The sequence below is a fragment of the Carassius auratus genome, chromosome 44 (assembly GCF_003368295.1).
Source record: "Carassius auratus strain Wakin chromosome 44, ASM336829v1, whole genome shotgun sequence".
Lineage (NCBI taxonomy): Eukaryota > Metazoa > Chordata > Actinopteri > Cypriniformes > Cyprinidae > Carassius > Carassius auratus.
The window spans coordinates 3,407,729-3,425,020 of NC_039286.1; the positions used below are offsets into that span (position 1 = coordinate 3,407,729).

At 37.0% G+C, this 17,292-nt stretch overlaps 1 protein-coding gene across 2 annotated transcripts in view; it reads right to left on the reverse strand.

Moving 5' to 3' along the window:
- Positions 1-17,292, reverse strand: part of LOC113062144 (trafficking protein particle complex subunit 9-like) — a 194,880-nt gene that overhangs the window by 129,314 nt on the left and 48,274 nt on the right. For both annotated transcript variants that reach the window (XM_026231766.1, XM_026231765.1), the window contains one exon: positions 5,593-5,678. In XM_026231766.1, coding sequence (XP_026087551.1) covers positions 5,593-5,678 — 86 coding nt within the window. The remainder of the gene's footprint in view (positions 1-5,592; positions 5,679-17,292) is intronic.

Consider the following 17,292-nt stretch of genomic DNA (forward strand, 5'->3'; position numbering starts at 1 on the left):
AAAAACGTTACCCCTGAATTGCTCCTAAAAGACAGTCTCTACAGTTTGATCCTTTGGGGAATACAAATATAGCTCTGTTCTAAAACTCAGTGAGCAGCCTACCAGTGTTTTAAAGCATCACAGAAATGCTCTGGGTGTGACATTTTAAGAATGTATTGCAGTGAGCTATATAATTGAAAATAATATTTTTAAAGGGGTCATATGATGCTGCTAAAAAGAACATTATTTGGTGTATTTGGTATAATGAAATGTGTTTATGGGGTTTAAGGTATAAAAAAATAAATAAATAAAAGATTCATTACTTTCCACATAATGTACATTATTGTTTCTCCTCTAGACCCCACCTTCTGAAACACATTTATTTTTACATTGAAGTTCACCTGTCCAGTGCAGTGTGATTGTCCGAATACCTCAAGCATGTGACAGAAATGTTACGCCCCTTAACATATTGTGACGCCCTGTCCAGCTGGAGTGACGAGACATAAACATAGAACCCATTATAAATATTATTTAAACTATTCTATTTAGTCGTGTCCTCTTTTGGAAGGCCAAACAAAGTAGTTTTTTACTTTTACAGTGAAACACACAGCGTGTATATGACATGGCAGCAGTGGCAACAACAATACTACAAGGCCTTCTTTCTTTGCGTGAACATCTGGGCGGCGTTATGCAAATCTTCCCACATAGTGATGTAGAGATGTGGGGCGCATTAGAACTTTGATAAAGAATATCTCTTTGGATTTTAGACTTTAGTCTCTACAACTTTACAGATCCTCTTTATGCACCAAGACCTTGTTACACTCCAAAGAGAAAGGAAAAATTTTAACTGCATCATATGACCCTTTTAAATGAATTTTACAATTTAAAATGTAATTAAAAATTAAAAATTTAAAATAAAACAAAAATATATATAAAAAATACACATAAATACCAAATAAAATAAAAATTTAAAAGACAAATAAAATGCATACAAGACAAAACAGTATCTAGTTTATATGTTATAAAAGTCTTAAGATAATTTTTTTTTATAAAATTAAATTAAATTAAAACTAAGGTAGCTCAATAATACCTAAGAGAAATATATGCATGTGCATCTCAATAAATTAGAATGTCGTGGCAAAGTTGATTTATTTCATTAATTCAACTCAATTTATGAAACTCGTGTATTAAATAAATTCAGTACACAAACTGAAGTAGTTTAATTCTTTGGTTCTTTTAATTGTGATGATTTGGTTCAGATTTAACAAACCCACCAATCTCAACAAATTAGAATATAGTGACATGCCAATCAGCTAATCAACGCAAAACACCTGCAAAGGTTTCCTGAACCTTCAAAATGTTCTCTCAGTTTGGTTCACTAGGCTACACAATCATGGGGAAAACTGCTGATCTGAAAGTTGTCTAGAAGACAATTGCCACATCCGAAAACTTCAGCTTGCTGCCTAGCTGCCATATCGAGCAATGACTTTGCAGGCAGTGTTTTTTCACGAAGGCACCTCATGAAACTAATTTTGGACAGGCTTCTGAGGCAGAGTAATGGTTAAATGATCTACAGCAAAATATAGAGAGCTTTGGTGATAACTAAGTGGATATTTAATTAATGCAATATTAATTTCTCGCTAGAATTGACATAAAAAGTAGAAAACTTTGATCAAAAACATACATTTACACACAAACTGAGCACCGACCGCAACTTTCAGACGCCACACAAGGAGGGTAAGCCACAAACATTCATTGCCAAAGAAGCTGGCTGTTCACAGAGTGCTGTATCCAAGCATGTTCATAGAAAGTTGAGTGGAAGGAAAAAGTGTGGAAGTACTGTATGCACAACCAACTGAGAGAACTGCAACCTTATGAGGATTGTCAAGCAAAATCGATTCAAGAATTTGAATGGACTGAAGCTGGGGTCAAGGCATACAGATGTGTCAAGGAATTTTGCAACAGTTGTCGTATTCCTCTTGTTAAGCCACTCCTGAACCACAGACAATGTCAGAGTTATCTTACCTGGGCTAAGGAGAAGAAAAAATTGACTGCTGCCATTGGTCCAAAGTCCTCTTTTCAGATGAGAGCAAGTTCTGTATTTCATTTGGAAACCAAGGTCCTAGAGTCTGGAGGAAGGATGGAGAAGCTCATAGCCCAAGATGCTTGAAGTCCAGTGTTAAGTTTCCACAGTCTGTGATGATTTGGGATGCAATGTCATCTGCTGGTGTTGGTACATTGTGTTTTTTGAAAACCAAAGTCACTGCACCCGTTTACCAAGAAATTTTGGAGCACCTCATGCTTCCTTCTGCTGACCAGCTTTTTGAAGATGCTGATTTCATTTTCCAGCAGGATTTGGCACCTGCCCACACTGCCAAAAGCACCAAAAGTTGGTTAAATGACCATGGTGTTGATGTGCTTTACTGGCCAGCAAACTCACCAGACCTGAACCCCAGAGAGAATCTATGAGGTATTGTCAAGAGGAAAATGAGAAACAAAAGATCAAAAAATGCAGATGAGCTAAAGGTCACTGTCAAAGAAACCTGGGCTTCCAGACCAACTCAGCAGTGCCACAAACTGATCACCTCCAAGCCACGCCAAATTGAGGCAGTAATTAAAGCAAAAGGATCCCCTACCAAGTATTTGGAACATGTACAGTAAATGAACATACTTTCCAGAAGGCCAACAATTTACTAAAAAAGTTTTTATGAAGTATTCTAATTTGTTGAGATAGTGAATTGGAGGGGTTTTGTTAAATGTGACCCAAAATCATCACAATTAAAAGAACCAAAGACTTAAACTACTTCAGTCTGTGTGCAATTATTTTTTTTTAATACACGAGTTTCACAATTTGAGTTGAATAACTGAAATAAATTAACTTTTCCATGACATTCTAATTAACTGAGATGCACCTGTATATAAATAATAATAATAAAAGGGTTTCTAGAGTTCTAAGACGCCTTGTTGTTACCATAATTAAAATTACAAATCAAATCAAATCTGAGGCTCCCCCAATCATGCCAAGAAGGGAGAGGCGTCTGAAAAAGAGACAATGTGTCCAACGTGAACTGCCTCTCAGAAGGCAGCTGTCTAAGTAGAGAGCAGACAGCAAAGCAGCACCAGAAGAGTCAGCGTTTGATACACGATTACCTTGGTTTCTTAGGAGGGTCTCCACATGGCTGGATTCTGATAACTGTGTCTCATATGAGTGGACCATTATAATATCAGGAAAACACTGTAACCCCTCTCCATCTCTTCAGTGTGGTTCTGCCTCGATTCCACTATCATTATGGGCAGGTCATGGTGACCTTCTACAGCCCAAATGGCCCTCAAGCCACCCATAAGTGGCACAGTCTCATTTCAACTGTCTGGGTCGAATTCTAAAGTGCAGTTAATATGTAAAGAGGAAAACACAAAAGATTTCTGGCAATGACATTTGCATTACAATCCCATTGCTCTGCACAGTGCCCAAATCACAAACAAACCCAATGAAAACACCACGTCCACTAGGTGCAGTTTCCAGCACAATTTTTCTGTCCTCACTAAGAGCAAAATGCCATATAAAGTGACAGAACCTCTATAAATTAACAAATGATTTTTTAAAGCGATCTCCATAGTGCTCAATGCCACTTTTATATGCTTCAGTTCAAATATAAGTGATCGTGTATAAAATCAGTTTCTAGCATTTTTTCTTACAGTGATGAACATAAAGAGCAACACCATAATGCCTCTGCAGGGGTCTGATGTAAGATCTTATTTTCTGCTGTGATTCAGACATTACTGTGTCAAGCACAGTTTTTTTTCTGAATCGGTACAAAAGTAATTAAACTAACATGAACTAAGCGAGCTAGATGTCTTTTCCATAAAATATGTGCCTGTGTATAATGGATTCCCTCTCTCTTTCTCTACCTTTTCCTCATGTTCAATTACAAAAAGTAAAAAAAAAAAAAAAAAATATTTCTAAAATAAGATTTTAAGGCATCACAGGCATGCTCCGGATGTGAAATGTTGCTCAAATCCTAAGCATGCACTGCAGCAAGCAATGTTATTTAACCCTCCGAGGTTGGTGAATATGTTGAACATTTTTCCCTGATATCAGTGACGAGAACTTAAAATGCTCCATCAATTTTTTTGCTGTACAGACAATAATTTATATGACAGAAAAATATAATATTTCAATAAAAAAAAAAAAATTAGGTTATGAATAAAATTATTTTTGCAATGAAATGACATAAAATAAAAACAATAAAATACTCAAATTAAAAACAAAATTAAAATTATGAATACAAATTATATTATTACTTAATTTTAGAATTTTATACACGTCATAAAATTATTTCATTAACTACAAGAAAACAAAAAAACAAAAGAAAGATGCTAAGAAAATAAAAGTAAAAAGAAAAGAAAAATACAAAATTATAAATGAAAAATAAGATAATTAGATAATATAAAAAATTTATAAAATATTTCATAAAATTAAAAAAACAATATAAAATAATGTACAAATATAAAAACGAAATTATTTTTTTATATATATTTTTTTTTTATATGAAATATTATATATACATTTATATTAAATATAAATGTATATTATTTTAGTATTTATATATATATATATATATATATATATATATATATATATATATATATATATATATATATATATATATATAAATAAATATACATACACACACACACAGAGAAATTTAAAAATATATTTTATAAAACAACTATAGTAAAACAAAAAACAATGAAAAATTTATAAAAACAAAAACTAAATTCAAATTACAAATAAAATTATATTATTTTTTTGTAATATCAAATCACTTACAACCCTCTTTGGACACTTTGGCAACTGAATCGCCATTGGCTAGTAGACTGATATATATAAATATATATGTAAAATGGTGCAGTTTTTTTAATATCTGAAAGTACACTATTAACATCAGTCAGTCAAGCTTTCTAATAATCAAATATTATTTAATAACATTTTAACTGGACAGGTGGTGGTGCTTTTTTGGTCATTCGGTGTTTCTGTAAAAATATATATATAATAATAATAATCATAATAATTGAGAAAAACCAAACAAAATTACTGATAAAATAAAAATGAGACGAATTCTAATAATAAGAACTATACAACACACTAAGGATTACTAAGATTAATGAGCTGCTGGATTCATGAATATTAATCAGGTTTTGTGCGTTCACTTGAACTGATTTGCTGTAATTAAATCTGGGACGATAATAGGTGAGCGACAGCCAATGAAAATTCCATTTGCGCATAAACTCCACCCACTACCGGAAAACCCAACTGCTCTTAAAAGCTGAAGACTTCCATAGGAACGCCATTATTTTGACAGGATAACTTTATTGTTTAAATGTAGCGCGTCAATTAACTCACTCACACTCTCTCTCTCTCTCTCTCTCTCTCTCTCTCTCCTGATAGAGAGTGAAACTCTGAAGCCCTCAGTCAGAGAGTGTTTGCGAGGTAAAATATACAAAACTTATACTTAGCCTCCAACTCACACACTGGATATCATTTAGTTGCCCAGAGTGAAGATTTAGTCACAAATGCGAGTGATTTACTCGCAATGTAGAGGGTTGACTCACCATGTTCTCGACCCGAAGCTCAAATGGCATCGGATTATAGACCATTAACTGCACCTCGCACACATCGCCCTGCACCCACTGGAAATCTGCAACACAGAGACAAACACACACATCAGTGAAAATCAGCACTGTATAAATGCATAAAGAAAGAAAAGCATTCAGCTCTTAAACATTACAAGATTCATTGACGTTGACAGGCCTGATCAATATGTTTGCATGCACTGCTTTATCAATCTCATCAAATTAAACAGCCAGTGGCAATTGTAAATATTTATTTTACTTGGGGGTTCAATAAGATGACCTCATATAACATTTACATTCATGCAGATGCAAGATATGGAATCAAACCCATGACCCTGGTGTTTTTTTTAAGCACCGTGGTTAGTACCAGTTAAGCAACAGGAACACTATATGATTCTTTTCAGCTGAATTTTGCTCTCTGTTTCTGAGTAAATCCTTCAGAGCTGGAAGCTAGCTAACTAGAGTAAGTCTACTGAGCTTTTCCATTAATCCAGAGACAGAGTCTGATACCGATTAAGCGTTTCCAAACAATGGCCCCTTGTTCCCTGGGGAGGAGATGTATTCACTGTATTATCTACAGTATGCTCGCAGATTTCATGCTCAAATTAACCAGAGCCCCGTCTCACACTAATAATCATCCACCGCTGAAGGCCATATGGAGTTTAGAATGCATTAATTATTTTCAAAGAATGAAAACCAACTGTAGCTAATCTTGTCCGTTGCTTCTGAAATACAGTTACTGTTGACATTTCTCATGAATTCCATGAATCTGGAGTTCATTGTGTATTTCACACTAAAAATAAATGTCAGTCATTGTGAAATGGCTAATTTGCTGGTGAGTAAAAAAAAAAGAAGCAAAAATTACCTACATAAAAAAGGCATAATGTACACAGTTAAAATTATTTTGGGGCTGAATTTATAATAGGTCTGTAAAATTGAATCATCACAGTTGATCACATCCAAAACTAAAGTCTCTGTTTACATAATTTGTGTGTGTGTACGGTCTATAAGTATATATATGCATATATTTCTTATACATACATATACACTAGTGATGCGCGGGTCGGCTTTTTTTCCAACCCGTGGGTCCCACTTTTCTGAAATTATTCGGCCCGCCCCAACCCGCCCCGCAAATAAAGTAAAATCTCTTGACCCGCCCCGCGCATCAGGGACATCACGGAAGTTACGTTGCTACTTAGACATTCGTATTGTAACCTTATCAAAGAACCCAATAAAATATAGCCTATTTAATATAGCTATTTAATATAGGCTATAGGGAATTAAACTAGTGATGGTTCGTTCGTAAATGAATATTTTAGGTGAACGAATCGTTCTCATTCATGTAATCCACTGACTCTCTCATTCCCTGAAGTTCCTCCCTCCACAGCAGCGCGTGAGTTTCATCCTGTCAAAGAGTTACTTAAGATGTGATTTGTTGAATGTAGTGAACAAATACGATATTCCCGTTTGTGAACGAGTTGAATGAACTGATACATAGCTTGTTCGTGAATGAAATGAATGAGAGTATACAATTTGTGTATAATTTGTGTATAATATGAAGAAATGGTCACTGAACAAATCAGTGAACGAATCTGAACGAATCATTTTGGTGAACGAACTGAAAATCAACAAATCAACAAATAAATTCCACGCACCGTATTTAGTGACCCGCCCCAACCCGCCCCGCAATAAAGTGCCAATTTCTTAACCCGACACGCGGGGCCCGCAGGTTAGGAGACGACCACCGCATCACTAATATACACGTGTGTGTGTGTGTGTGTGTGTGTATGCGCATGTTTTTGTGACATATCAGGACACAACTCTGTATAATGACACGGGTGCTTGTAAATAGAAAAAAAAAAACTAAAATAAATCAACAAGTACATAAAAGTAAATAAGTAAAAGTAAATCAGAAAATAAAATAAATTAAACAAATAACAATAAATAAAATAAAAAATAAGTTAATTAAATGAGTACAAAAAAGTAAATGTATAACAATAATAAAAGAAAAAAGTAAACAAAAATAAAATGAAAAATGAAAAAAGTGTGTGTGTCTGTGTGAAAGAGAAGTAATGACCACCCCTTTCCTCCCTAAAAAGAAACCATATGAAATTAAGGGCAAATGGTTTCAATTGTCTCCAAATCAGGAATCTAATAATCTATAACAAACTGGTACATAAATCCAGTGTGAACGTACTGTTGGGCTTCACTGAACTGACGCAGAGTAAACGGCAGGCTTCACTCCTGAGGGAAATTAAAGTATGGTTGAAGAAGGCGCTTCTTTATTATAGATGCTATGAAACCTGGTGTGGGAGATGGTTTTCCATATGATGAATGCATCAGAAGACAGCACATAGCTCTGAAATGAAGAGAAGGGGACAGGAAAGGCCAGACCAGAAGAAGCCCATGAGGCAGTTTAAGCATTTAATTTGAGCTGGCTGCCACACAAAGACCCCTGGCACTGCTGATGGAGACCAGAGGTTCTGAGGATGAGAACCAAGCCAAAGCAATGAGACACAGACAAATCCACCTGTTGAGTCTGAAATCTGCCAGTTTAGGTCGACATGAAACAACCATCACTATTATTTTCACCTCAGTATCGCGGCATGAAAATAAAGAGCTAAAAGCTTTTTTTTCGTTTTGGTTAATCTTAATCTTAATGTTAATAATCTTTCATTATTAATATAATGAAAACCGTGTAGTTTCTTCAGACTTAGTGAACAAACTGTGATTAAACTGACTTGGAACTGCCAAGTCATATACAGGTGCATCTCAAATTAGAATGTTGTTGAAAAGTTAATTTATTTCAGTTATTCAACTCAAATTGTGAAACTCTTGTATAAATAAATGCAATGCACACAGACTGAAGTACTTTAAGTCTTTGGTTATTTTAATTATGATGATTTTGGGTCACATTTAACAAAAACCCACCAATTCACTATCTCAACAAATTAGAATACTTCATAAAAACCTTTTTAGTGAATTATTGGCCTTCTGGAAAGTATGTTCATTTACTGTACATGTACTCAATCCTTGGTAGGGGCTCCTTTTGCTTTAATTACTGCCTAAGTTTGGTGTGGCCTGGAGGTGATTTTGTGGCACTGCTGAGGTGGTCTGGAAGCCCAGGTGTCTTTAACAGTGGCCTTCAGCTCATCTGTACTTTTTGGTCTCTTGTTTCTCACTTTCCTCTTGACAATACATCATAGTTTCTCAATAGCCCCTTTCACACTGCACGTCGGACCCGGAAAATTCCCAGAACATTGCCGGGTCACCTTCTGTGTGAAAGCAAACATGTCCCAGGATTGATTCTGGCATTGAACCTGGGTCGGGGACCTAGTAAAATTGCCGTGGTTTGACCCGGACGAGCGCTGTGTGAACAAAAGCAAGATCTAATGCCGCATCGTAGTGATGATGCACGTTATCGCGCGACTCTTTTACCGGCTGTTTTGAAGGAAGATCAATGTTCGCGACAAAAACATATGTGCAAACTGTAATGAAGCAGAGATCAGTTAGTTCCTCACTTTCCGTGCTGACGCTGAGATCGTTCGCTAGCTTCAGTGAAAGTATAACGTGCCTAACGTTTTCGACTCGTACATTACATGTCATGCCCTGATGTCACGTGTCGTTATGGGATCTTTACGGGTTGTGTGTGAAAGCACGCGCATATCCCGGGTAATCAGTGGTAGTGTGAAAGTGCAAAATCTAGCGACCCTGGAACAATTGCCGGAACACTTTACCCGTGTATTTTCCGGAATCGCAGTGTGAAAGGGGCTTATGAGGTTCAGGTCTGGTGAGTTTGCTGGCCAGTCAAGCACACCAACACCATGGTCATTTAACCAACTTTTGGTGCTTTTGGCAGTGTGGACAGGTGCCAAATCCTGGATCTTCAAAAAGCTGGTCAGCAGAAGGAAGCATGAAGTGCTCCAAACTTTCTTGGTAAACGGTTGCAGTGACTTTGGTTTTCAAAAAACACAATGCACCAACACCAGCAGATGACATTGCACCCCAAATCTTCACAAGACTGTGGAAACTTAACACTGGACTTTAAGCATCTTGGGCTATGAGCTTCTCCATCCTTCCTCCAGACTCTAGGACCTTGGTTTCCAAATGAAATACAAAACTTGCTCTCTTCTGAAAAGAGGACTTTGGACCACTGGGCGAGAGTCCAGTTCTTCTTCTCCTTATCCCAGGTAAGATGCCTCTGATGTTGTCTGTGGTTCAGCAAATTCCTTGACACGTCTGTGTGTGGTGGCTCTTGATGCCTTGACCCCAGCCTCAGTCCATTCCTTGTGAACTTCACTCAGATTCTTGAATTGATTTTGCTTGACAATCCTCATAAGGCTGCGGTTCTCTCTGTTGGATGTGAATCTTTTTCTTCCATACTTTTTCCTTCCACTCAACTTTCTGTTAACATGATTGGATACAGCACTCTGTGAAAAGCCACCTTCTTTGGCAATGGATGTTTGTGGCTCCTTGTGAAGGGTGTCAGTGATTACAACTGTCAGATCAGCAGTTTTCCCCAGGATTGTGTAGCCTAGAGAACCAAACTGAGAGACCATTTTGAAGGCTCAGGAAACCTTTGCAGGTGTTTTGAGTTGATTAGCTGATTGGCATGTCACTATATTCTAATTTGCTGAGATTGTGAATTGGTGGGTTTTAGTTGAACCAAAATCATCACAATTAAAAGAACCAAAGACAAACTAATTCAGTCTGTGTGCATTGAATTTATTTGACAATTTGAGTTTAATTACTGAAATAACTTTTCCATGACATTCTAATTTATTTAGATGCACCTGCATACACCTACATACATATAGTTGCCCCCCCCCCCCCCCCCAAAAAAAAAGTCTGAACTACAAAATAAAAAGCTGCAACTTTTTTTTTTTTTTTTTTTGTGGTGCCAGGCTGTATTAAGGCTGTATTCGATTGATCAAAAATAAAGTAAAACAGTAATATTGAAAAATATTATTACAATTTAAAGTAATTATTTTCCGTTATAGAACACGATCTTCTGGATGAGAAAGATTTTTAACTGATCTCTGCTGTTCAAAAGAGACCCAACAAAGAAAACATAAAAGGAAAAGCCCTTGAGATAACCAACCAGTCATCAGTCCTAAAGCGTCAATGTTTTTATTCTAAACCAGATCTCTGTACAGATGAAACACAAGCACACACTGTATTAATGTCCCTCCACAGTGACTCACACACTCGTGTGGCGGCCGCTCTTGAAGATGACAGGAAACCCTGCTCAAATGTAGCTGACTCACCTCTCCAAACGAAACCTCCGCACAGATTCACCATCAATTCTGTATCGCTGCTGTTCTGCATTAGTGAGGAGCGCTCCTGAATGACTCACATCAAGCTGAAATTCATGTCCTTCAAACCTCTGCAGCTACACAAAAGCAGAACTGTTTACTCTTATGCAGCGCTGAGTGTATGAATGCATGCTACAAGTGGAACCATGCAAGAAAATATGGATTATTTAATTTATTTTTTAGTTAATTTGTCATAATAAAAATGTCAAATACATATAAAAAAAAAAATAGAGGGTCAAGTTGAGAGCACTGCATTTTGGGATACTGTACCTAGTATAGTGTGCTCTGCATATGTCATATTTTGGAAAATTGTAATATGGCATACAGAAAATACAATACACAACTAAAACTACTTCCAAAAATAAGCGGCAATATGTTATTTCCAACACACACAAGGTCATGCAATTGCAAATGCCAGTACAAACTAATTAAGAAGCCCTTCTAGCCTACATTAGATGTATCTGTACAAAAATCTCTTTAAATATGACTTGTGGGTGGGTATGTTTTTATATCCAGCAGGCTGACAGTCATTATAAGGGCCCACACTGTGTTTTCGTCCATTACAGGGATTTGCTGGGTCTGCTGTGGACATCTGCTGGTGTAAAAGCTCCATCCAGCATACACAAGCATGTCAAATATTTGCCCTTTTGAGCATTGGCTCAAGATAAACCACTCTAAGTGGTGATTAGATTTGGCAGGTGTAGACGTACAGTATACAGTCGAGGACCCAAGAAGCAGGATGGATGCACCTCTCAGCATCGCTGAATCCCATCTGCAGGGATCAGGAAGCTTCCAGAGCTTTTACAGTGAGTGAGGAAAACGAGAAAACCTTTAAAAGGCTGCTACTTCTGTGCACCATGTGACCTTTTTCACATGGGTCTCTTCCCAATTGCAACGCTGCCTGACAAATACAACGACAGCCCAGTGACTACATTGCCGATCTAGGGAAGTGAGAATTTTGCACATTCTGAAAATCATGGAAGAGTGAGAAATCCCTGCAAGGGAACTCCTGCAGGTCATAACAAATGTTAACGAGAGATGAATTGGCTTGTTAGAAAGTTCTGATTATCAGCACGTGCACAGCGTGTGAGCAGCTGTTCACCTACATATAACACACACACGCACTGAGATACTACTTATACATAAATGCAAGCAAAATATGATATATAAATTAAGTTCACCAATAAACATGCACTGTATTACTGTATTAATGCCTGTATTATAGTGCTGCTTATTAGTAAAAGTAGATATTTAAAAAAATATTTAAAATATATTCATGAAATCAATTAAACAATATATATATAATGATTTAAAGTAAATTAATTATTATTTAAAATACAAATATTTAAAATAAACTGATTCATATTTTATTTTAAATTATTTATTTAAATGACTTTTGTATTCATTATACATTTTAAAACTGTGTTTTCATTTATTTATTTAAAATAATTTAAATTATTATTTTAAATAATGATTTATTCATGTTTCAGCAAAATATTATGTATTTATATTTACATTAAAAAAAATTTTATGTATTTAAAATTATTTATTTTAAATAAATAATACATTTACTTTTTAATTACTAATTATACATTTTTTAAACAGTATGTATTTATTTTAAATGTATTTATTATGTTATTTATTCATTTAATTATATAATTATTTATTTTAAATATGAAAGCATGAATGAATGAATGAGAAAAAAATAAAGAGTAAGAAAATTCCTTCTTTCCACTGATATGGCCCCTTTAATTTGTCCATATTCCTAAAGAGAACTGCTTGTACAAACCGCTGAAACAGCATTAGGCCGAGACAAAGTCCTGATAAAGATAATAAAGAGTGTTAAATGCCTCATTACGTGCGTAACAGAGAAGAAGACATATCTCTCTCCCTACAATAGCCATCCGTTTAGGAGACAGGATAAAGTGCTCTCCTCCTGTGGTTCCGCTGGAAAACACAACTCCAGACACCTGCACCGCTTCTGAGATATATCCATGCTGAGAGCCAGAGGATATCTGCACTTTGGCTCTTCTAAAAACACAGCTTACCCTATGAGATGGAACTCATCCCACATAAAACTACAAAACAACCACAATGCTGAACAATTACCCCTCAAGAGCTGACTGAAAACTGAAAAAGTGAAGGTAGTGAAGATCTAGAATTTCGTTTGCGGATGCCATTTTGATGTTATATCAAATGAAATGACATTCAGATACTATGTATTTTTTTGGTTTACGGTATCTATTTTCAGAAAGTTACACCAGGCAAAAGCAGCACGCCTGGTTGAGTTCATGAACCGAAAGTGCCGACAGCAACCACGATGGATCAACATAGGCTCACTTGAAGGAAACCTGCATGAAATGCTAGACTAAACAGCAACATGAAAAAAATGTAATGCTAAGATTAAAACATTTACACCATGTTTGTTATCTACGAATTAGTATTTTGATTATCTAAATTATAGCCCTGCATTTCAGCCAGGGCCTCAATGGGCTCCGACCTTTTTACGCCCCTTGGGCCGGGCTTCGGACCAATTTTTTAACGTCATAGTTTAGACACAGACACAGGCCGGGCCTCTGGTCTGTTTTAAAGGTGCCATGTGTAAAAATTGATGTAAAAATATCCAAAAAATGACCTACACGCATCAAAAGAATGAGAAGAAATAAGGGCGATGATGTCATAAAAAAATGTCAAGTTATAGTGCCTCAGAGATATCAACCTTAATTAGCATTAGCATTACTAGCCCTGGCCCGACAGATGTCGTAATACCAGTTTCGGCATGGGAGGCGGTATGCGGGCAACATGACCACCAGCCAACCTGCAATACACTAATAACTCGCACGGCTTGTGGGCGTACTTGAACCTGATGTCAATCGTGTGGAAAGTACAGCCCACTACTTCATTTCAGTTCAGGGAAGAGAGCGGAAGGATGGCTGAAGCCCTTGGCAAGAGACCACCACCCGCTACAGGGAAACAACCGCGCTCGGAATCACAAATCAAATCCAATAAGAAAAGGAGCCGAACCAGAGTAAACATCGGCACTGCTTTCCATCGCTGGAGAAAACTGATGGACCTGAAAGAAATGAGGCTCGACTCCGAACTTGCAACATTTTCTTTTGGATTGGTAAGTTAGATGTTGTATTTCGCTAGAAGTTTGTTTTATATGTTTGTGTATTTTTTTCGGGAAGCTATAACATAGAAATGTATCGAAGGCTGTTCGATAAACGTGCTTATGTTAGCGATGGCTAACCGTAGCTGCGTTTGATAATTAGCTAGCTATAAGTTATCATACTATATCATAACTAACCTGCTCTGTCTAGTCTGTTGGTCTCCGTGTCCTCTTTGCTTCGTGGTTTTTCTGTGCATGAGAAAATTGATGTGTGGCGTGAAAGCGTGTGAAAAGAGTCAATTGTGTGTGTCTCACTGTGAATGCTTGAGAGTTGGCAGTTCTGGTTACGTTGGTTGGCACTAGCTTGGTCAACATCAGCTGTCTGATGTTGACCAATGATGTTGACAGAATGCTGTCTGTTAAATTAATTTAATTCAAATAATGTTTATATACAACTCAAAATGTAATATGAACAAAACGAATATGAACATATTCACTGGTAAAGGTGAAGGGGAGTAGCTTGAAGATGTCATGTTTCAAAATCACTTGACATCACCCAACGTTCCTCTGGAGGCAAAACGTCCTCTTAAGCCCTATTCGCACGGGACTAGTTTTACAGGGGGTCGTTAGAGAAATCTGCGTTTTACAGACGTACTTGGTGATTTTAATCCCGTCCGAATCTGCCACGTCTGTGTTTTTCTCACACAACCTCTGTGATAATTCCAGAGCAAATTACCTACTGTTTTTCAGTAAACTCAGTGATCCTCTGAGAAAACTAATCCTGTCCGAATGCGAATATCTGTGATTGCCGGTGATATTTTATTTCACAACGCATTTCCTTGTGTGTTTTGGCCAACGTGAATTACCGTAGATGCTCTTACCGTGCGGATGTTTGATATATTTGCTTAGCGGCAAATAAATAATAAAAAAAAAAAGAATAATAAAATCAAGAGCAAGATCACGTAAACTGTTAATACCGTCTATTGTAATATCAGCATCAGGTAAGATTACTCACGTTCATTTATGCACTCAGTTACATAATGTTTATGAAAATTAAACATACGGTAGGTTTAGCCTACTACACACACACAAAAAAATAGGAAAACATGTTAAACTAAAGGCACCACACATTAACATTGTTTTGCTATACTAGCCATTTAGTATTTATTGTGTAATAATACGAATGGCTATCATTCTGAATGAATTAAACGCACGCATACAGAGCGCGTGATCTCTGTGATGCCCAGATGCACAAAACAGACCCTCCCACCTCTGTAAAAAACACGGAGATGTTAGTCCCGTCCGAATTGGTACATGAAAATCACAGACGTCAGGTGGTAAGAATCGAAACGCAAACCTAGTTTAGAAAACTAGTCCCTTCCGAATAGGGCTTTAGGCTTCGGCTATGGCTCTAGGGTCGTTGTGAAGGTAGGGGCGGAGCATAGAGACTATGCCGTTTCTCGTTTGTTACTCTAGAGTAGACCAATTCACTTTATTGAGGCATACTGCCCCCATCTGGTATGGAATGTGGAGTATGACTTGATTTTTTTTGCCAGACATGACAGATGTCACCTTTAAGCCTTCTACATATTTTTATATTTTAGACATCCATCAATTAGAGAAAAAAATTATAATAAGCGTGGCTCGACGTTGTTTATTGTCGCACCAGCAGCAGTATGTTGCGTGCCGTCAGCGCAGCTGAATAGTTCTGCGTTCAAATGCACGCAATAAGCTCCAAAAAGCACCAGCAAGAGTAATTACTATAAATGTGACAGGGAAACAGTAAGGAGATATTTGAATTATTTACTAATAAACTAATGTTTTCTGAGTCAAGGATGAAGTTGCCGACCCTAACTCGCCATCTCCTCAGACACGCCTTTAGAGAGAAGTGCATCTTTATGGATTATGATAGAGTTTTTATTTTAGATTTGTTTTATTTTGTTAAGTAGTAATTTAAATCTTTCTATAGATATATTTATCATGTCTGTGAGGAATGTTTTCACTGAGTTTCAGTTTATTTTTGTACCTCTGTTAAAGATGGCAGAAAGCGCATCATGTTTGTTTTCTTTATTTTATAAAAGCACAACGTTTTGTTCATATTGTGAGTGCACACAAATAGAAGTAAATCATTTGCAGTTGCGAATGATTACTCTTACCTTTATGAACAAAAATGACTGCATATCCACTGAAAAAATGAAAGTGATCGTGCTGGCACATACATGTCCTGCAAAGCATCTCCGTGCAAACTATTGGATATAGCGCACATTCATCTAGGTTTAACATTTAAAGGGGGTGTCAAATGCTCGTTTTCACTCAATATCCTGTTAATCTTGAGTACCTATAGAGTAGTACTGCATCCTTCATAACTCCAAAAAGTCTTTAGTTTTATTATATTCATAAGAGAAAGATAGTCTGTACCGATTTTTCCCGGAAAAACACGACCGGCTGGAGGCGTGAAGTGTGGGCGGAGCTAAAGAATCACGAGCGCCAGTAAGCTTTTGCGTGGAGAGCATGTGGAAACTGTGACATTACCGTGAGGGAAAAACCATCATCCAAAACAAACCATGGCTTACAGTCAGATTCAGCCGTTTATTTATGATCCAGGATCAGATCCCGAGGCTGAAACTGAACGAGAGCAGCAGCAGCAACGACTCACTCCGAGCAGGGCTCGGACCCGGGTCTCCAGCATGGGAGGGGACGCACTAACAAGGAGGCAGAGATATTTGAAGCAGTTTTACTCACCGCCTGCGGTTCCAACACACGATCGTGACCCTTTTTCGTTGGGATTGCATCATCCTTAAGAAATAAACGATATGCAAATCCGTCGTCAAACTGGGCCTTGTTTGTAAAACAAGCATCTTCGAAATGCAGGGAACAAACAAAAACACTTGCACAACTCCGTTGATGCTCTGTAAAAATAAACTCCATCCACTGGTCCCTTAATGCTGTTTTTTTGGTAATCTGTGCAGGGTTGTCTTGCCCTGGCAACCAAAAACTTGGTTTTGCCCGCTCCATCTAACGTCACACAGAGCCATACTCGAAAAAAACTTGGGAACAAAAATACTCCTTCAAACGTACAACTTAATTTTTGAAACTTTGTCCATGTTTAGCATGGGAATCCAACTCTTTAACAGTGTAAAAAACTCAGTATGCATGAAATAGCATTTCACCCCCCCCCCCCCTTTAAACATTGTTATATGCTTGAACTGTTTTATATCTATAGATTTTATTTTAGTCAAGTCGTGATGAGAAGGC